Below are 21,741 nucleotides of genomic sequence, written 5' to 3'. Positions count from 1 at the left end.
ACCTGGGTTGCAGGTTCCATCCCTGGTCCTGGTCTGAGTCTTGTGGGAGGCAACCAATCCATGTGTCTCTCTCACATCGCTTTCTCTCTCCCAATCTAAAAATCAATGAAAAGCCCTGGCCGGTTTGGCTCAGCGGTTAGAGCGTCCGCCTGCAGTCCGGAGAGACCCGGGTTCGGTTCCCGCTAAGGGCATGTACCTCGGTTGCAGTTTGTCCCCGGCCCTGGTTGGTTGTGCGGGTGGCAGCCACTCGATGTGTCCCCTTCACATCGATGTTTCCCTCTCTCTCTCTTCCTCTCTCTCCCTCCTACTCTATCTGTACAAAAAATGGAAAAATGTCCTCGGATGAGGATTAAAAAATAAATAAATTAATAAATAAATAAATAAATAAATAAAAATAAAAATCAATGAAAAGCCCTGGCCGGTGTGCTCAGTGGTTAGTGCGTCAGCCTGCGGTCCAGAGAGACCTAGGTTCGGTTCCCACTAAGGGCACATATCTTGGTTGCAGTTTGTCCCCAGTCCTGGTTAGGTCGTGCGGGGGGCAGCCACTCGATGTGTAGCTTTCAAGTGGATGTTTCTCTCTCTCTCCCTCCCACTCTATCTGAACAAAAAATGAAAAAATTTCCTCGGGTGAGGATAAAAAATAAATAAATAAATAAAAATCAATGAAAAAATATCGAGTGAGGATTAACAAAAAAAAAAAAAAAATTCAAAGGTTACCATAGAATATAGCAGATTCAAGAGAGCCCAAAGCAGCAAGAAAACTGCATGCTGAGTTTAAGTTTTTGGGCCCAAAATGCCAGCTAGTCCTGACTATGTTCAATGGGCAGTTTTGTTAGCATGCTAGCCTAATTCATCCTCCATCCCTATCTATAGACACATTTGATTGAGACAGTCAAATCTCAAATTTCTAGAATTTGGGATTAAGGAGGAGGTGGGAAGTTACTCTGAAAGACTAAATCTGTTTGTCTCTCCCCTGTAAGAATCAAATACCTGCTCTTGTCAGGTGAGGTCTGCCTACTCCACCTTCCAGAACCACCTCCGCTCATTCTGTCAACTCACACAGGATCCCGGGCTTTGGGGCTCTGCTTTTAGGAATGGGAAGTGCAAAAGCCTGCTTTCTGAATAAGGATTACTCTAACCCTTTCTTCTACCCCAGATCTCAAGTCATAAGGTAGATGATGTTGGAAGAGGGCACCTTAGACAACCAGCACTCAACTGAATCAGACAGCTGTGAGCTGTCCCACTCATATATGTAGTAGGCAGACAAGAGATAGATGAGATTTTAATCAACACAAGAAAAGGGGAAACAGGAAAAAAGGTGCCGTGAGCAAAGTCAATGCCTCATTGTTGGTGGGGATGGGGGAAACAAGAGGTCCTCTGGAACGAGATGGAAATAACTAGGCCAAAAAATTTTGTAGGAGTACCACCAACCTCTCCAAAGCCGGACTTATATAGGGATGGTCACCTCCGAACACATTCCCAAGGACGGTATAGCAGAAAGCCCTCCCCACAGAAAGATGGCCCACTGGGACCCCAGCTCAGACTCTTTGTAACTTGGCAGCTACAAGTCACAAGGCTCCAGCAGAAATGTCCGATACTCTTCAAGAAGGGTTTCACGGTCAGGAGGATGGATCCAGCTCAAACAAGTTTCAAGGTACAGGGGGAGAGACCTGGAAAGCAAGAAGGGTGAGATCTAAGAGTGAAGAATAGGCAGAAGGTTGGGCAACCACTCCCTCCCTTTTATTCACCATCACCCAGCCCAATAGGCACAAGGATTCCAGGACACCAACTGCCCCTCAGACCCAAGCAGCAGGCCTCAACCTTACCATGTAGCATTTTCCTGTAGCAATTTAGTTTGGGCCTCCAGTCTCCGCCAAAGAGCAGTGGCCTCATCCCTCCGATCCAGCCTCCTCAGAGTCTGAAGCAGGTGAAATGAAGCATCTCCATTACCTGTAGTCCCACCCCAGAGTAGAGCCTTAGAACTTGACCCAGTCTTAGGCATCATTTTATAAAATGGGAAACAGGCATAAAGCAGGGAACTGTTTTGCCTACAGTCACACACTGAACCAGGAGTAGGTCATTCCCAATCATTCCTTCCCCTAAGCATTGACTGCCTAGGACAAAGGGCTCAACTAATTCTACTTCTGCCCAACACACTCTCAGCACCATCACTGTCTTTGTGTCTGAGGACATTGAGAAGTCTGGGAAATACCCCTCCTATCTAAGAACATCACTCAGTACTTCCCCCATGGGCCTCTCTGTCATGCAACTGTGCGTGGCTAACACCATGTAAGTATACATACCTAGGCACACCTGCACACTGAGGAGAAAGTCCTGTAATGCTTTGGTATCCTGGCCACTGGCCACCCATTCTAGTCCACGACTAATCAAGGCAGCTGCCCGAAGCTGTTGTAGTGTCTCATCTGACGTACACCCCTGTTCACAGTTGGAAGCAGGCCCTGGGGACCACCCCCAAAGTCAAGAAGTGTGTTAACAGCCATAAAGTCACTAAAACCCCAAGTCCCCTCTATCTCTTTTTGTGTCTGGAGTCCCCTTCTCTTAAATCTCCTTGTGGGCTAGGACACATGAAAAGGGAACTGCTATCTACCACCACCACTTCCAGGAGGGAACAGGGAAATCGAGAGCCTATATCACCTTGTTCTTTGTCCTTAGGTGTGACCCGGAAGAGCAGCTCAAGGCACCTGAAGTGAGACATGGAGCAGAGATGAAGATGAGTCAAGCTCAGAAACTCTGGGGTTAATAGGTAAGAATGGAGCTCTCCAATTCAGGTCCCAGTCAGACCTCCACACTTCCCATATGGCCCTGGCACTGGTTGGCTTCCTGGGCTCACCGGCTAAATTCACTAATTGCCTGTTTTGGGACCCCTAGTTGCACCCAGGCATGGCCCTGAAGCAGGTAGGTGGCAGAGACCCAAAGTGGGTAGTGTGGTGACTCTTTGGTTCCTTTGCTGGCATTTTTCCATGGCAGGGGCATCTTGGGCAGTAGAGATGATGTGCGGCGCAGCAGCTCCTCACATACAGTCAAAGCATCCTGAGCTCGGCCTGTCTGGATCAGTGCTGCTGCTGCCTCCAAAAATATCTCAGGCATACACAGCCCTGAGGAGCAGGGGGGTGGAGATAACTGGGGTGAGAGAAAGATGCGGTGTCTTAAACAAACATTAACCACCACCCGCAACCTCGTCACCAGGCTCTGGTACCATATGGAAACCACCCATTGCTTGCTGCCCTGGACACCTTGTTCTGGGAAGCCTTTCTGTTCTGCCACCCCCTCCAAGATTAGACGAACAAAACAGCAGAGGAAAAAAAACAGAAAACAGCAGTCCTGCTCTACTCCGAATGAGACCCCAACCCTTTCCTACCCCAACTGCAGAGAACCTTAAAGATATACCCACCTTAGGCTCCGAGCCATCCAGCAACAGGGCCAGTAGGTCTAAGTAATGCTCTGCAGCGTACTCTGTCCTGAGGAGTCATAGCCCATGAGCCTTACGTTAGACCCTTGCAGATCCCTCCAAGGGCTCTTAGCTAAGGGAGGGATGCTCAAGGGCCCTGGGGAATGGGTCTTGGGGTTCCAACCTTGGCTCAGTGTAGATATACCCTACTTACAGAATGGATTTGGGAGGTGACTTCAGTTTTAAAGATACAGGTTAGTGTCTGGGGAAAGTGTTCAGGTCCAGTGGCAAGGCAGAGGTTGAGGAGTGGGGACCTATGTCTTGCCACTGACTCATCCATCCCTCTGACTCACAAGAACAGAAACAGAGTCACATCCCAGGGAAGGCATCAAAAGTGGGATGAGGAGCTCACACGAGCAAGGCATAACTTCACCTTCCCATCTGTAGGCATCGACTTGCTAGCAGGTGTCTGACCTGGCTCAGTGTGCCACAGTGAAGAGGCGAGGCTGGGTCAGGTTGTGGGAGTAGCAACTCTACCTCAATAAGAAAATGGGGGACTTCAGAGGTAGGAGGGATACTCAAGGCCTAAAAGGGACAAAAGAAGATAGTATATCTATAATCTTTGGGAGCCATACTTCCTTCTATTTATACCTTGACTCATCGACTCAACACAAGCACCTCAGCAATCCCCATATCTTCAATTGGCATAGTTCCTTACCTCAACCAGAAGCTCCAGACTCTCCAGCTCTGCTGCTGTGTTCCCCAGTTGCCGATATACTCTGGAGGCCTCCAGAAGTGGAGGACCACAGATGGATCCCCCTTTCAGGGCTGCAACCAAGTATAGCAGAGCTCTCTGTGGATTGCCCTAGAGGGGTGAGAGGACACAAGCCTTAGCCACCCTCACAAAGAAAAAAGCTGTCCATAACACCCATGGTTTCCCCAGCCCACCCTATCACTGTCTTTACCATCTTCCGGAGACAGGTCCCCAGTGCTGTGTACACCTGGACTAACACAGGTCGTGGGCACAGACCTGAGGCCGCTTCATGAAAGCTGCTTAGTGCCCTAGGCAGACTCCCTGTGATCAGCTCCTGGAGGCCTGAGAGCAATCAGGGTATAAACTTAGAAAGGCCCATAGGGCACAAGTTAAATAGGACATGAGAGAAACATCATGAGCCTAGAGGCCCCTTAAAATGGGGAGTGGGGAGGAAAGAATCAGTCGGACTGCTAACTGACCTTGACGATAGGCAAATGCTGTCAGAAGGACATTCCTCAAGCCCTGGGCATCCTGCAGCGTCAATGGGTCATCTGATTCCTTAGCTGGGGGGCTCCAAGATTTTAGAAGGAGCAGCAGATCCTCGGAGGCCCCACTCTGGGGAGAGAAGGAGCAAAGAGGATCCAAGCCTATAACTATTTATTCTCCTGTCTTAGTCTATGCTGGCTGGACCTTGAATTCAAGGGTTTTCCTGATTCCTGTTCCCCCAATTCTAAGAGATAGATAGCTGTAGGGAAAGGATAAAGGGAAGAAGAAAAACCTGGAGCAATGATAATCTATCCTAGTGCACCTCCTCACTCAGGATAAGCCCACGAGGACACAGGGCAAGGACTATGTTTGAGTTACTGATGAAAAGACTGAGACTGGGAAGTGACTTCAGCAAGGTCATAAGAACCTTGACCCCACCCAAGATTATTAAACTTTTTGTTTTTAATTGTATTGCTTTTTAGAAAGAGAGAGAGAGAAACATCTATTTGTTGTTCTACCCACTTATGCATTACTGGCTATTGCCTGTGCCCTGACCAGGGAATAAACCTGAAACCCTGGTGAATCAAGATGACACTCCAACCAACTGAGCTACCCGGCCAGGGCATAAGCTATTTTTAAAATGCTCCCAAGAGAATCCCTCCAATGAGGGACCAACCAGAGCAAGGTCACTTAAAATTCCTTGAGAGAACACAGGTCTTCTGACCACCAACCCAGCAACCTTTCCACCACCTAATGATGCTTCTGCAGCTGGGAGGAGTGGTAGGAGAGAAAAGACCCTTAGTTCCAGGTCACTTCCAGAATTACCTGGCTGCCATTTAGGGTCTGCAGCAGCAAGGTCAGGTCCCCAAGATGGTCAGTGCTCAGCCAGAGGGCAGCCTGCAGGCCAGCTAGGTGGTGAAGGGCAGGGAGCAGCTGCGGCAGAACGGCGGAAGCATGGAGGACAGAGTTCCACAACCCTCTAAATCCACGGTCCAGCCTGGGCCCCAGCTGCTTCTGGGTCTCTAGCACTGTAGAGTACACACACATACAGCTGAAATACGACCTGATCTCTGGCTTTCCTTTTCTGCAGGAGCCCAAAGACCATAAAGGTTCTCCTACTTTGAGAAGCACATGGAGGATCAGATAAGGGCATCTGTCTTCTTGGAGGTGACAGATTATGTTGCTCCTCCCCAACCCCCTTGCAAGGGTTTAAACCCAGACTAAGGCTGGCAGGGGCATGGGAGACAATCTCTGGCCCTCACCTCTCTCTAGGCCCCACTGGATATCCTGGGCCTGGTCCTCAGTGAAACGCTGGGCCAGGCTTGCCTTCAGGGTAGTGAAGTTGCAGATAACAGTCAATTCCAAGGGGAGAACAAGAACAGATGCAGAGAGCCCTAGAGCAACAAATGCTGGTCTCACAAGCTGATCCCCCCTAAAAGATTCCCTGAATAAGATTCAAACTAGAGATCACCCCCCACCTCAACCAAATGGCCTCAATAAAGAATGCACCCTTTGGACAGAGTATGGAAAGAACAGAAGATTCTCCAGATTAGACCATTTGGGGAACCACTTCTTCAAATGCTGCTGCTGTGTGTGTGTGTACAAGGAGATTCATCTGTACAAAGACTATCCACTCCAGTCCCATTTGTGCCTTAAACAGGCCCCTGAGTAATCAATCGCCTCAATCCCAGAAATGGAGAAGAGGAACTGGTCTCTGGCTGTGGACGGGGTGGGAGGGACTAAACCATCCTGGGGAGGACACTGCTTACCCTGCAGACTATGGAGGAGTCCCCTGAGCCCTTCCAGCGCATCTTGAGCCAATTGCTGTCGCCTCAGAGACAGATCCAAGTCCTGAGCCACCTGCCAAATGTGGGGTGTAGTATCACTGAGATTAAATCCTTCCCTCTAACCCTGCAGCAGTGGCAACAGATAATCATTCTCCAATCTTTTCTGGGTTTAGGGTTAGGTCAAGCTCAGCCCCTCCCCCATTTGCTGGGGGTCATCCACCACAGCAAACCCTCTTTCTGGTATTTTGAGGCTGCAAAGCGAGAGTCCAAGCAACCGCGTTACCTTGGCCTGTCGAACTAGCTGGTCATTCTTTTCCCTCCACAGGTCCAGGCAGTTGACTTGTGGCACTGAAGAACCCAGAGGGATTTGGTGGGACATGGTGGCTGACACTGGGCCCACAAACAGGGAGAGGGCTACGAAAGGGTAAGCCTGTCCCTGCCTAAGCCCCCACCCGAGGAGGAGGGGGCCCGTGAACTTCCGCGGCTCCTCCTGCTCCCCTTTTGCTCCCCTCGGGGTAAAATGGACTCTCTCCTGGCAGCCTGGCCGGGCTCTCACACCCACGCCTCTACCATCCTCGCCTCTGGTTGGCCGGGCGGCAAAATTGTGGGCTGCGGTTGGTCGTCTTCAAACAGTCCTCGCGGGAAACTAAGAAACGATTCCGGACAGACCAGTGAGGAAGGCTGAAGCAGCCTGGCGGCGTTTCTACGAGGAGCTTGTACCGCTCACCGTTCCACCGTCTGGACCCTCGCCGAAGCCTCGAGAAGTCGATATCGAAATCAGGGCCCGGGCTCGGCGGGCCCTTCCCTTGCAACTACACTTCCAGGTCTGCTGGGTTCCCTCCCCCACCCCCGCCCCCGCAGGGCAGGCCCGAGCGATGCATGCTGGGAATCGTAGTACAGCCGAGAGACCCTGGAAAAGTCCGGCCCGGAAGAAAGTGTCTCCAAAGGAACTGACAGGAGACCAAGGCCCTCAGTAATCGGACCATCCTCTCTCTCTTCACCGTGGACCATCAACACTGTCACCACAGTCCGCTCAACGGCCTGCAGTCTGACTGCTGGCAGCGCAACCCTGTGTTTGTGCAGTTTGCACTGCTTACCGATGGAGTACCTGCCCAATCCTTTCAGCAAATGGAGCTGGGAGAGTTGATATCCCTATGCAAAAACAAAACAAAACAAAACAAAAAACCCCACAACCAACTACGACCATTACTATACATAAAATGAACTCAAAATGGATAGGTTGGACTTCATTAAAATGAAAAACTCTTATGCTACAAAGACACCATCAAGAAAATTCAACCACAAAGCTGTAAAAAATTATTTGCAAACCACATATTTCATAATGGACTTGTATCTACAACATGTAACTCTTAAAGCTCAATAAAAAAAAAAGACATTTGAACCAATATAAGGCAGGGAGATAAAATATGAATAGATATTTTACCAAAAAAGATACATGAATGGATAAGAACCACAGAAAAAGATGCTCAACATCAACTATTAGGGAAATACATATTAAAACCATTAGATACCACTATGAACATACACACATAGAATAGTAACAATAGCCCTGGTCGGTTTTGCTCAGTGGTTAGAGCATCAGGCCTGTGGACCAAAGAGTCCTGGGTTCGATTATGGTCAAGGGCAGGTACCTCAGATGTAGTTTGGTCCCCAGCCCAGGCTGGGGTCATGCGGGAGGAAACCAATCGATGTGTCTCTCTCACATCGATGTTTTTCTCTTTCTCTCTCTCTTTCTCCCTCTCTCCCTACAGCTCTATCTGAAAATAATCAGAAAAATATCCTCGGTGAGAATTTTAAAAACAATAGTAACAATAAAAAATACAGCCCGGCCAGTGTGGCTCAGTGGTTAAGCATCGACCCATGCACTAAGAGGTTGCTGGTTCGATTCCCGGTCAGGGCACATGACCAGGTTGTGGGCTCAATCCCCAGTATGGGGCATGCAAGAGGTGGCCAGTCGTTGTTCTCTCATCAATGTTTCTCTTTCTCCCTCTCCCTTCCTCTCTAAAATTAATAAAGAAAAAAACAATTTAAAAAAAAGATCAGTGGCCTTGGGTGAGATTGGGGATTGATTGTAAACAAAAGTACAGGGAATTTGTGGGAGTGATGACAACTTTCTAAAACTAAATTGTAGCACTTGATAACAGTTTCTTACATATCATATGAAAAGAACAAGCAGCAAAAGAATAGGATGAAATAAACTTCATCAAAACTTTAAAATTTTGTTTTTATGTGCCATATAAATAGTTGAAGGTTAATTAGCAGTATAACTGAATAGTAATGCTGCCAGTCTCCTTCAGACAAAAGAACAAACAAAACTTAAAAAGTCTGTGCTTTATGCCCTGGCTGGTTTGGCTCAGTGGTTAGAGTGTTGGCCCACGGATCAGAGAGTGCCAGGTTTAGTTCCCACTAAGGGCATGTACCTTAGTTACAGTTTGTCCCTGGCCCTGGTCGGGGTCATGTGGGTGGCAACCAGTCGATGTGTCTCTCTCCCATCAATGTTTCTCTCTCTCTTCCCTCCTCTCTCCCTCCTGCTCTATCTGAAGATAAATGCAAAATTGTCCCCGGGTGAGGATAAAAAAATTAAAAAAAAAAAAGTTTGTGCTTTAGCCTGGCCTGTGTGGCTCAGTGAATTGAGAGTCATCCCATGGACTGAGAGGTACCAGTTCGATTACTGGTTAAGGCACATGCCCGGGTTTTAGGCATGATCCCCAGTAGGGAGTGTGCAGGAAGCAGCCGATTGATGTTTCTCTCTCATATTGATGTTTCTCTCTAAAAAAAAAATCAATAAAAACACACTTAAAATTTTTTTTGTGCTTCAAAGGTCACTGTCAAGAAAATGAAAAGATAACCCACAGAAGGGATAGAATATGTGATAAGGGACTTGTTTCTAGAATATATAAACAATGCTTATAACTCAGTAATAAAAAGACAACCCAATTGAAAAACAAAGGATCTGAATGGACAGTTCTCCAATAAGCACAAGAAAGATACCCAACATCTTTAGTCATCAAGGATATATAAACTAGAACCACATGAGATACTACTTCACACCCAGCAGGATGGTTAGAAATAAGACAGATACATATAAGTATTGGCATGGATGTGCAGAAATTGGTACTCATACACTGTTGATGGGAATATAAAATGGTGCAGCAACTTTGGAAAACAGAGTAGTAACTCAACAACTTGTAACTTTTTAAACTTGTTTTTTTCTTTAAATCCTCACCTGAGGATATTTTCCATTTATCTTCAGCTAGAGTGGGAGGAAGGGAGAGAAAGAGAGGGAAACACTGATGTGAGATACATCTACCGGTTGCAAGACCCCGACCAGGGCTGGGGACCAAACTGCAACTGAGGTATGTGCCCTTCACCGGAATTGAACCTGCAACTCTGGTCCGCAGGCTGATGCTCTAACTATGGAGCCAAACTGGCCAGGGCTTAAACTTTTTTAAAACAACTTCTCAAAAAGTTAAACAGAATTACCATGTGACCTAGCAATTTCACAATATACTACTAGGTATATACAAATGAAAACACATGCCCAAACAAAAACTTGTGTATGGTTGTTCATAGCAGCATTATTAAAAGGTGCAAACCCAAATGTCCATCAATAGATGAATGAATACAAAAATGTGCTATATCCACACAATGGAGTATTATTTGGCCATAAAAAAACAAAGTACTGATTTATGCTGCAACATAGATGAACCTTGAAACAGTTGGCTGTATGAAAGAAACCTGACAGAAAAGGCCACATATTATATGATTCCATTTACATGAAATATCCAGAATAGGCAAATCCATAGAAACAGAAAACACATTAGTGGTCGTCAGAGACTGGGGGCAAAGGAGATTGGAAATGACTGATAACGAGTGATTTTTTTTTTATCCTCACCTGAGGACATTTTTCCATTTTTTTTGTTAGACAGAGTAGGAGGGAGAGAGAGGAAGAGAGAGAGAAACATCGATGTGAAAGGGACACATCGCGTGGCTGCCACCCACATGAACAACCAGGGCCGGGGACAAACCGCAACCAAGGTACGCGCCCTTAGCAGGAACCGAACCCGGGTCTCTCTGGACTGCAGGCTGACACTCTAACCACTGAGCAAAACCTGCCAGGGCAGTAAGTGATTTCTTTTGGGGGTGATGAAAATGTTCTGGAAATAGTAATGATGGTAGAACATTGTAAATGTACTAAGGGCCAATCAACTGTACACTTTTAAATGCTTAATTTATGTCATGTGGACTTTACTTCAATTTTAAAAAAGAAAAAGAATGAAGTACTAATACATAGTACTATATAGATGAATCTTCAAAACATTATGCTGAGTGAAAAAAGCCAGTCACAAAAGGCCATACATTATATGATCCCATTTCTATGAAATGTCCAGAATAGTGGTTGCCTAGGGTAGCGGTACAGGTGGAGAGGGATGGAGGGTAATAGGAAAGAGTAGTATCTAGTTTGTGGGTTGATAAAATGTTCCAAGGTTGACTGTGGTGATGGCTGTACAACTCTGAATATACTAAAAATCATTAAATTATATACTTTAAATGGGTAAATTTTATGGTAAATTGTACCTCAATAAAACTCTTTATTAAAAAAGAAAAGAGTTAGTATGGAATGGGCTCTTTGGTGTCAAATAAAAGGCAGGGATATGAATTTCTAATAGTGTAAATTAATGTGCTAACATATCTTTCTCTAAAAGAATCTTGTAGATAGATCAGGAGAAAAGGAAACAGTGGTTAGCAGATCAGATTATCCTTAGGCTCCAGGGAAGGGGGCTCCCTGCAAAGAAAAAGCAGGGGAAGCGGGGAGGAGTGTACCTGAAATCTTTCCCATGGGTCTTGGGATAGAGAAAAGGTCTTTATTTCTTTTCACAAAGTTACTATCTGCTCACTAAATAATACTTGGGAGTTGTATCCACCAGACTGAGGGAAGGAACTTCTTTTCTAATTCATTTTACAGGCTAGCAGGGGCCTAACTTCTCCCCTTTCATTATTAAACCTATCCCTGCCAGAGTCTAATGTCCTACCCTCTAATTGCCTGAAACAGTACACACTTTTCATCATCTTCCTATTTGACCTCTATAGCACTAGGGACTGTTGGCCATTAACTCTTCCTTTAGCTACCACAGCAGTGAATGCCTTTACTGCACAATCAATGCTACTCAGCTTCTCTTCTTACCCTGCCAGGTAAAGGTAGGTGCTATCCCACAATTTTAACATCCATTCTTCTGTCAGTGGTCTCATCTCTTCCTGTCCTGGGTACTTTCAAACCTCAAACCCCAGTCCTGAACCTTCTCCTCAGAGCCTCTTCTTCATTCTTTTGATGGAAATTTCCACAGGGGTTTCACAGCACTTCCACATGACCCAGGAGTAATGAGGTGGATGGAGGACACAGGAGACATGCATGAGGAGCATTAGAGTTATACAGTTTGTTATCAAGCCAGGAATAATCAATGGGACATGGTGGAATGCTTTAAGCTGGGCAAGTAGGTCTGATAAAATGCAGCACTGGTTGGGAAGCTAGGGAGGCCTCCACAGAAGTGAAGGGCAAAAGGTGTTCTGGAATAAAAGGACACAGTAGAGGAGACACCGCACTACTTGGGCTTTAGACAGTGGAAGTCTGTGTGCTCCAAGATGACTGGGCTAATCTTTTCAGCTATCTCTGTTAACAGTCAAAGCATAAGAATATAACAAAATATGCTGCATGGCAAAGAAAAAAAACAGGTGGGATAGTAAAAGTGATTTGGGAAGAGCTGGGGGAAGTGAGTTCACACAACTCCACCATATCCCAAAGGTTCTTAGGTACAGAAGTTCTGCAGAACTGATCCCATCTGTGCCTCATGGGAAGGGAGACTGACCCTCCCTCTAGCCTTTATAGGACAGTGGGGGCTTCCCCACATCTCAGACACACATATTTACATTGTTATTTTATTCTTCTTTGGAGACCACCCCATAGTCCCTCAGATGCATCCAAAGCAGGAGTTAAAAATCATGCCTCATTATGATTTTTAATTATAAAATAATAAAGTCCCAGATGTCAGTAGCTCCTGGCTGCATGGTAGTAAAAGGTGTGGCTGAGCCTTTCTTGCAGATGATCCAGCACCCGTATAGGCCAGACTAGATTGTTCTCCAGTTCTTCCCGTGGTCAGGAGCCAACACCCACAGCTTGGGCTACCTCTGCTGGGCCAGAACTAGCTGCTGGAACCAGGAACTCACAGCACCATCCACTCGCATCACCAAAGCTAGGCCCAGGAAAAGTCCCACACTGCTCACAATGAAGCCCATGGCCTCAAAAATAAACCTGCAAAGAAAAGTGGAGAATATCAGGGGACAATTGAGTAGGTCTAGAGCTTTTTCCCTACCTCGTCTAACCTGGATATGCATTCTTTGTTCCGTTTCACCCTCCCCGATACCTCTACTTCTCAAGGAAAATCCACTTACTTGGGGGCAAATACCTTCCAGACCATGAGATGTCTGCGGAGGATGAAGGCTGCTAAGGCACAGGCCAGAATCTAAGGGAAAAGAGGAGGAGTCAAGTTACTTGGGAAGAGGAGGAAGCAGATCAAAAAGAGTGTTCCTATACGCCCCTGTGAAGAATGAGAGGAGTAGGAAAGTAGTATGTCAGTGGCAAAAACCCTGGGCTTGGGCAAACACTTTGGAGATCTAATTCTTTTCCTGGCCCCACCATGACTCACTGTGTGATCCTGGGCAAGCACTATCCATTTGTGCTGCTAACACTCAGGCTCTGCCCCCAGGGTGGAGGAAGATGTCACAATCACACCCCCAGCCTCTGAAGGAAAGGAAGAGGATCCATGACCGCAGCTTGGGAAAGAATCCTGGCTATCACTTTAGCTTTTCCAGTCAGAACACCAATGGAGTAATCCCAAATGCAACCAACAGGATCCAAATCTATCTGGTAGAGAGGAAACAATCTAAATCTAGGATTAAAAAGATACAGTTTCAAATTTCAATACTGCCATTTGAGGCCGCTAACCTTGGGCAACCACTTCACTTATCTGTACCTCAGTCAAGGCTCTCTCCCAGAGTTTTGGCAAAGCATGAAAGAATGTGATGTACACACATGAAATAAGGTCATTAACTCCATGATCTCTCCCCTGCACCCACCTGAATACCAAGGACAAAGAGGTACTTGAGGCTCAGCTGCAGCAGTGCTACATTGAAGTGGTGAGGCGCATCCCGGAGCCGCATCTCCATCAGTGGCTCTTCCTCTTCCTCAGGTCTGACTCTGGCCTCAGCTTCATTCCCTGGGGGCTGCCGCCTCTTCTGGGACCCTTGACTCTCACACAGGAAGGGCCAGAGCAGGAGCAATGGGCAACCTACTGCCTCAGAGAAAAGCAGGGCTACAATAAATGGAGAACCCAGGGTCCAGGCCAGCCTGGCTCTCAACCACCCTAGTTCGCTCAGCCTCTAATTAACATAGGTCAAGGGGTGCCAGAGATTCAACAAAATTACATCTCCCCACTCAAATTCAGGGAGTTCCTTTCCTTCTATAAAGTTAGAGTAAACAATGGAATCAAAGGTAGAGTGAGGTGGTACCTGCAAAGAGGAGGTGGGAGGCAAAGGTGTTGGCTCCCACTAGCAAAGCAGGCAGCCAGGTGGAGGAGCCATGACCCTCTGGGAATCCCACGAAAGCTGCATGCCAATGGATGGTTGGAAAGACAGGCTGGTGACCAGTGGAGTAGAAAGTTTGTGTGGCCATGAGGGCCCAAGCAGAGACTGCCTGCCATGGCACAGTAAAAGGACCTGGAGAAACATGCCTCTTTAAAGTCACATTCCATTCCCTAATTCATAGCCTACTCCCCATGATCACACAACTACTACTTCATTGCTAATTTTCAGACACATACATGCCCATCACCCCAACTTCCTATAGTCAACATTCTGTTATTCTAATTCCCTCTGAGGCACAAAGCCCCATTACTCTAATTCGAACGCCACAGTGGTCAATCTCTTTCTCTGTCTCATTTACACATAGCTCACTATGACATATGCTGATAATTCACCACTCCCATGACTGGAAAATCAGAAAATGCACTCATGAGGATATAGCATTTCCTTAAGAATGAGTTTTAGGGTACTCCTTGTCTCCCTCCTTCATAAACCCTGCTGGCCCTCAGAGCCAATGGTAGGAATCAATTAGCTTGGCTACAGCAGAGAGAGGACATCACAAAGATCCTCCCAACTGCATGAGGCATGAAATCCTATTATCAAGATGAACAATATGAGGAGCAACACCAGCCTGAAAACACAAGGGGCCAAACTCATATCCCTACCATCCTTGGATAAATCAGGGCCAAGATGCGTATTTACCAGGGGCAGTGATGGGCATCCCAGCAGCAAGCAGATGCAGGAGAAGGAAGCTCTGTAGAAACAGAAGCAGGAACACAAGGCTAATGCGCTCTGTGTGCAATAGCAGAAGTGGGAAGGCCAAGAGGGTGAGGGCTGTAACCATAGCAGCTGAGTAGACACTCCCCAACTGATAGGCAGCCACAGTCAGGGGACCCTGAGATTTGGTTCTCCCCAGCCGGCCCCGGATCTCCTCCTGCATATGTCGGTAGATTTGAGGAACCACATAATCCAGGTCAGCCTGAGAAGTAGGGGGGCCTGAGAAGGGAGTGAGGACAGTCCTGGTCCTTGGAGCACCCATTGTAGCCTTCGCCAGCACTGTCACAGGCCTCCAGAGCAACAGTAAAAGCCCTGAAGCGGCCAACCCTGCCACAGCCCTAGGCAGTACAACTGATGCACCAGCAACCAGGGCCCGGAGACGTGGGGGTGCTTCATCTGCCCCCGATGCCAACGCCCAGTAGGCAGCAGTGCCCAGTACCATTAGGGGCAGTCCCCAGCGCACAAAGAGCACAGAGGGCTCAGGGCTCTTGAGATTACCATAGCGGCAAAGCCAAAAGCGCACAGCAGCTAATAGGGCCACCAGTGCCCCCACACAAGCTCCATACCACAAATTCTTGGCTCGACCACCCACCATGGACGCCAGGGGACTTAGCCAGGGAGAGGAATGGCAAGCAGGTGTCTCTTCGGGGCAGCGATGAAAAAGCCCAGCTAGCCTTATACATAAAAGCAACCCAACTCCAAGCCCCAGGGCACGTGTTCCCTTGTGCCGTGGGGGAACTGCTGGGGCCGAAAAGCCAAGGCGGGGTATTGTGAGTAGCTTAGGTGGCAGCAGCTTGCCCTCCCAGTGAAGCTGGGCAACCAGGAGCAAGATAAGTGTACCCAAAAGGAAGCGGGTGGCCCTGGCCTCAGCTACAACAAAGCTATCAGAGAAGAAAGCAGCAAAGCGAATGAGCAGAAGTATTAGGACAGGCCCAGGAATAGGAAATAGGGCTGCCAGGGGCCTCTTGGATCCCCAGGCAGCCCAGGCTTTCCACAGAAAATGCAGGACTGAGCCCATTGCAGCCATAGCTCCTAGAACCACTGGATCCAGCTTCATCCCAGTAGTTGCCAGGCCAGCACACACTACAACCCCAGCCAGACCCAGACCCCAGGCCATGGGTACTAGGAGGAGAGGGCGGAGGTAGAAGCCCGGGAATGTTGCCCACTGGGATATCAGCAGGCAGAGAAAGCAGGCAGCAGCCAACACAGCAGCACCCCCTGCCATGCGAACCAGAGAGAACCGAGCCCAAGACTCAATGCACATGGCTCGAACTCCCCGCAGGAACTGCTGCAGTTCAGTAATCACAGTCTGTAGTGCTGCCTCGGCCCCCTGGGGGCTCTGTAGGAGCCGCTGGTAATCAGCAGAGGCCTTGGAGAAGAGGTTATGCAGACGATGAAGCTCCTTAACTTGGAGGTCCTGAGCAGCAGCTGAGTAGGTGTGAAGATATCGAAATACCTGGCAGAAAAGGTCAAAGACCAAGGGGAACAGGTCAGGTATTGGGACAGAGGAAAAGACAGGTATTACTAAAGGGAGTACCTGGACATTAGAGACCCAAACTTTGTCCAGGACAGGGGGAAAGGGAGGGATAGTGGAAGGAGGATATGGCTATGGAAGGTGAGATTAAGACTGAACAAAGGACACAGAGTGGGTCGTTATGCTTCTCCCATGTCTACCCTAGCTCTGTCATCTGGACACCCAGCCCATTACCTACCTGCTGGGCATTGAGATAGAGAGCTGAAGCTTGGGCCAGAGCAGAGGAGTGAGGCTGGGAGTCTTCAACCTCTGAGAACAGCTCAGCCATCACTTCCCCGATGTTCCCAAATGGAATGGGCAGGCCCAGCAGCAGGGCCAACGTAGGCACAAGGCTGATTTGAGGAATTACCTCTGGCTCCTAGAGGACAAGGACAGAGGTCAAAAGGTTCACCACAGAACTAAAGTCAGTGTTTGGGATGGCAGGTATAGGGTTATAGGTGGGAAATGAGAATGGGGGATGCCCAGAGGTCATGAATTTAGGGGCCTAAAATAGAGGGATCCACCGGATGCTGTGATTGTGACACAGGTTGAATACCTGGAAACCAAAGCACACCCCTGGCCTCACCTCTGGTGGGGCCCTCAGGAAGAGGGCTGTGGGACTGTACAGAAAAAGTGCAGTCGAGATCTCCAGCTCACTGTCCCCTCCGTGGTCCCCACTCTTGGTCATCCCATGGTCCCCAATCACCACCAGCAGTGTATCATTCTTCAGACGTTCCACAACTCCCCTAGGGGCCAAGAATGTGTCAGGGAGTAAGGATGGATAAAGATTTTTCTCAGGGGCCCATTCACCCCCAGCCATAACTTCCATTATTAGGGCCTAGACCTTTGGCAGAGAAATAGCTCTTCAATAATAACCCTACTGCCCAAAGCTACACACTGAACTACACAAGATGGATGAGGCCTAGAGACTTCAGAATCCAGCCAGGAAAGAGACTTCAAGTAAGGACTTTTTCTCTTGGGATCACATATCCTGAGATTCTCAGACAAACCCAATCTCCCAGCCCATATCCCACACTCACTGGATCACCTGGTCCATTTGGCTAAGTTTCTTGGCCATTTCAGGGTGGTGAGGGCCATGCTTGTGGCCACAGTGATCCACACCCAGGAAGTGAGCAATCAGCACGTCCCATTCACCACTGTCCACTGTGAAGGGGAAAAGACTGAACACAGGGGACTAAGGCCCACTCCTCAAACCCAGCCAGGCTCTGATGCTCCTATGTCCAGGGACACAAGCCCAGGCTGTCGCATCCATTGAGGGTTCAGAATTTGTGGACTGAAGCAGCCCTCCCAACCCCCAATCTTAGTCAGGCCTGCCTCTGGCCCTATGCTCACTGGTTGGGTAGAGATGTTCCAGGATGCCATTGTCCACTGTGTGTAGGTCTCTGACATTGAAGGAGGGGAAGAAGAAAGCTTGGGAGAAAGCTCCAGGAAAAAGATCTTTCCAGGTATCATCTCCCATGAAGACCACACGCCTTCCTGCAGGGGCATGAGAGTGGGTCACAGCCTGAGCAGGGCAGGGGAAAAGAGGAGAGGAGGCCCTTTAAAGACCCATCAGAAATCCCAATCATGTACTTTAAGGCACAGAAATTCTTGATCCTTCAAAATCTACAATTTTCTGCCAGGAAGCTTTCCCTGATAACCATACTCTACCCAGTCCTCTCACTCCTTGTTCCTACAAAAAGTTCTGCTAGTTCTCAGTCTCTAACTATGTCTGCTGCTATTTTTCCTGAGTGCATCTTGCTTTTTCCAAGTTAATGAATGGACAGGGCCTGACCCTCTACTCTTTGTTCCACACTTGTGATGGTGTCTAGACATACATCTTCTCCTCTTCGTCTCTTTCCTGCTCCTTTACTGACAGTGCCCCAAAGTAAAACCAACATCCCATGTAGATTAGAAATTCCAGGACAAAGCCTGGAGCTGTGCTCCCTGCATTTAGGAACATGGTCCCTTTCTCTTCCCATCTCTCCCCACAGCATAGTCAAGCATGCAGCTAGACACCCAAAGTTCTTCTAAAGAAGAAACTTGTCAAAGTACTTCTAACCTCCAAAGAGGCCCAGACTAACCTGTACTGACAAGCTGCTTAATGAGATTGTCTTCCACTATGGCGTTGCTGGCAAAATTACTGCCAGCATCGATAAAGGTAGGCAGTGAGCCAGTGGTGAGGGCCTTAAGGCGCTGCATGGTGGTGGTGGGAGGATCAGCCTTAGATTGGTAGAGCCTGGCATGGTGGGGTTGAATCTCCAGGATCCTCTGCAAGGAGCCAAATTTGCCCAGGAAGGGCAGGGAGACAGAAGGCTCCTCAGGAACATGTGAGCGCTGCGGCTGGGCGAAGTCAAATCGCAGAGCATCTATCAGCACCAACACAACCCGGGAGAATCGGGAAGCCATCCAGCAGGCCCCAGGCTCCCCTCGGCTCCTCCATGGCAGGGGCCCAGGGCCTGGGGGCTCTTGGCAGCTGCTATGGTTGGTGAGCTCCAAACGGGTGAGCAGGAAACCAGTGGTGAAGAGGGCAATGCCAGCATAGAAGAGGAAGCACACCCAGACCAGGAAGAGCAGCACTGAGATCTTCTGCATCCTGGTGGTAGCAGTAGAGGGGAGAAATCATCACTGTGGGGCAGAGAACCAGTGGGTATTCTGGTGCCTCCATACAAAGCCCAGCTAGAATCACTTCCTCTTGGCAGCCTTCCTGAAGATAAATAGTTCCATAGCCAACTCAATGCAATGTTCCTCTCCACCAGTTATACCAGTGTTTCTGAAGGTGAGATCCATAGACTATGGGCATCAACCTGGAGAGGGTATTAAAAATGCTGATTGCCTGGCCCCACCCCAGATCTACTGAATCAGGATCTTTGGGAGTGGAGCATAGAAATTCGCACATGTACTCCAGGAGATCCTAAAGATGAAAAACAGTCCATGAGGGAAAACTTATTCCAAGTGGTAGACTGCTCTCTGACGCCTATTTCTCCACTTCTCCTTGCCAATCTCAACACCCCTGGGTGGCCAGGTCTCGCAGCCTCAGGGAAAACCTGCGGGCTGGGCTGTCGGCGCCGCCTGGTGGGGACCTAGGGGACGAAGAGGCAGTAGTCACACTCCGCTTCCGGAAACCCAGGCTCGTCAGGAGACCAGAGGCGCGACCTCCTCCGCGCAGCAGGGCAGGCGCGTGGTGTCTAGAGCCGGTTAGGCCTCGCGGGGATCCAGTCAGCCGAATGGCTCTGCCTCCTCTGGTGGCTACCTGGTCCCCGCCTGGGCACCCAAACCCCACTAAAGGCGCACCTAGGCTGCGAGCTGGCGGGAAGCTCCCTTACTTCGAGGAGAGAAATTTTATGAGGGGGTTCTCAGAACCCTAGCTCACCTTGAACGGCGCCCGGAAGTGCATCGACAGCGCCTGCAGCCTGACACCACAGACATGCGCGCGCCGAACAGAGCGGCCCCGGGGACCACATCGCCATCTGCCGGCGCCTACGAGGAAGTTCGGCAAAGAGCGCAGGGCTGGCAAGAGGTAGAGTTTAATGTGAGATTATAGTATTTGAGGAGAATTGGGAACAAGAGGCAAAGTTAGAATAAGTTCAGGGAACCACTGTCCATTCTTGGTTAAGACTAAGAGCTAGGTGTCTGAGTCAACCCCTTAAACAGTAGATCCTTCACTCACTGTCATTGGGTATTACCTCATCTGTAGGGATAAATAACATGTTTTCCCCTTTTCAGTTAGCTGACTCCAACTGATGGGCAAAGGATCTGAATACACATTTTCCCAAAGAAGATATATAAATGACCAATACACATATGAAAAGATGTTCAACATTAGCCATTAGGGAAATGCTAGAGATATTATTTCAAACCCACCAGGAGGGTTATAATAAAAAAGACAAATAACAAATATTGGCATGGATGTGGAGAAATTTGAACCCTCATATACTGCTGTTTGGATTGTAAAATGGTGCAGCAGTTTTGGAAAACAGTCTTGTCAATTCTTCAAAAGATTAAACACAATCCGGCCTGGCTCAATGGTTGAGTCTTGACCCATGCACCAAGAGGTTGCCGGTTTGATTCCCAATCAGGGCACTCAGGGCACATGCCTGGGTTGCAGGTTTGATCCCCAGTAGGGGTGTGCCAGGCAGGAGGCAGCCAATAGATGTTGATGTTTCTCATCAATGTTTCTCTCTCTCTCCCTTTCCCTTCATCTCTCTCTAAAATCAATAAAAACATATATATTTTTAAAAAGTTAAACATAAAGTTATCATATGATCCAGCAATTCCACTCCTAGGTATTTACCTAAGAGAAATGAAAACATATATTCAAACAAAAACTTGCACATTAATGTTCCCAATAGCATTATCCTTAACAGTCAACTGATGAATGGATAAACAAAATATGGTATAGCTATACAATGGAATGTTGTTTGGCCATTAAAAGGAACACTACTACATGGATGAACCTTAAAAACATGCTGAAAGCCATCACAAAATAGCACATATTACATTCTTCCATTTATGTGAATATGTAAATCTACAGAGACAGAAAGTGAATTAGTGGTTGCCTAGGGCTGAGGGAAAAGGAAGTGACTGCTAATGGGTACAGGGTTTTTGTGTCAGGTTGGGGACGGAGGAGAGGTGATGAAAATGTTTTAAAATTGTGATAGCTGCACAATTCTGAATATACTACAAATTACTGAATTTACACTTTCAGTGGGTGAATTGTGTGTGAATTACATCTCAGTAAAGCTACTGTTAAAAGCCAAAAACCTCTCTCTGATTTTTCATACCAGTGTAAAGCCTAAGTTCTTGTAGTGGCCTTATGTAGCCCTACATATTTACTACATACTAGCTCCCCACTTTCCTGATTCATGTAGGGGCTACTTCTTTGCTTCCTTAACTCTGTTCACCCACTATAGCTCCTTTGCTCTTCCAGTTATGAGAAATGTACAGGGCCTTTGCATTTGCAATCAATCTCCTCTGTCAGCTTTACTCCCAGACACCCAAATTTACTCCCAGATTCCCATCATCTCCCTATCTAAATTCAAATATAACATCAGCGAAGCTTCCTAGAACCCTCTACTTAATATTACAGAAACCCCTCTCCCCAAATCCCCATCTTCCTTCCTTTTCTTAATTTCCTTAGCACAATTCATCAATGTCTGAAATACTATACATCTTATTAATAGTTTGTCCCTTCCAAATACAATGTAAGCTCATTGAAAACAGGGAACTTTTTCTTCATTACTATATCCCTGGTGCCTGGCACATAGTTAGGGTTTAGCAGCTATCAAACAGATAAATTAATAAATTCTAATTCAGAAATATGTCTAATTATTCCTCCACTTCCATCCTGATGGCTCCT

General features: G+C 47.7%; 2 protein-coding genes across 9 annotated transcripts; both read right to left on the bottom strand.

Annotated features, from left to right (window-relative positions):
• Window positions 1-1,306: 1,306 nt before the first annotated feature.
• Window positions 1,307-7,246, bottom strand: FANCG (FA complementation group G). 4 transcript variants are annotated; one of them, XM_036261007.1, is made up of 14 exons: window positions 6,720-7,246; window positions 6,419-6,509; window positions 5,912-6,043; window positions 5,475-5,677; window positions 4,643-4,778; window positions 4,375-4,505; window positions 4,128-4,274; window positions 3,843-3,994; window positions 3,413-3,479; window positions 2,852-3,141; window positions 2,656-2,702; window positions 2,304-2,459; window positions 1,827-1,950; window positions 1,307-1,670 (listed from the first exon to the last, which is right to left on the bottom strand). In XM_036261007.1, exons 1-14 carry the CDS (start codon window positions 6,813-6,815, stop codon window positions 1,562-1,564), a joined length of 1,881 nt encoding a protein of 626 aa, XP_036116900.1. In that variant the 5' UTR covers window positions 6,816-7,246; the 3' UTR covers window positions 1,307-1,561. The 4 variants fall into 4 exon arrangements, 3 of the variants coding, with proteins under 3 accessions (XP_036116900.1, XP_036116901.1, XP_036116902.1); XM_036261008.1 differs by having other exon boundaries at window positions 5,912-5,975; XR_004959492.1 differs by having other exon boundaries at window positions 1,558-1,670; window positions 1,827-1,918.
• Window positions 7,247-12,387: 5,141 nt separating this feature from the next.
• Window positions 12,388-19,887, bottom strand: PIGO (phosphatidylinositol glycan anchor biosynthesis class O). Of its 5 annotated transcripts, XM_036261271.1 has the most exons (11): window positions 19,756-19,887; window positions 18,467-18,978; window positions 17,736-17,879; window positions 17,423-17,546; window positions 16,969-17,128; window positions 16,582-16,761; window positions 14,795-16,325; window positions 14,021-14,227; window positions 13,589-13,803; window positions 12,905-12,975; window positions 12,388-12,764 (listed from the first exon to the last, which is right to left on the bottom strand). In XM_036261271.1, the coding sequence occupies exons 1-11, from the start codon at window positions 19,809-19,811 to the stop codon at window positions 12,635-12,637; spliced, it is 3,330 nt and encodes a 1,109-aa protein (XP_036117164.1). In that variant the 5' UTR covers window positions 19,812-19,887; the 3' UTR covers window positions 12,388-12,634. The 5 variants fall into 5 exon arrangements, with proteins under 5 accessions (XP_036117164.1, XP_036117165.1, XP_036117166.1 ...); XM_036261272.1 differs by lacking the exons at window positions 12,388-12,764; window positions 12,905-12,975 and adding an exon at window positions 13,231-13,372; XM_036261273.1 differs by lacking the exons at window positions 12,388-12,764; window positions 12,905-12,975 and adding an exon at window positions 13,368-13,401.
• Window positions 19,888-21,741: the final 1,854 nt, after the last annotated feature.

This window comes from Molossus molossus, unplaced genomic scaffold (genome assembly GCF_014108415.1).
Source record: "Molossus molossus isolate mMolMol1 unplaced genomic scaffold, mMolMol1.p scaffold_m16_p_14, whole genome shotgun sequence".
NCBI classification, from domain to species: Eukaryota; Metazoa; Chordata; class Mammalia; order Chiroptera; family Molossidae; genus Molossus; species Molossus molossus.
The sequence above is the reverse complement of the archived record's forward strand: the minus strand, read 5'-3'. Positions and strand labels throughout refer to the sequence as shown.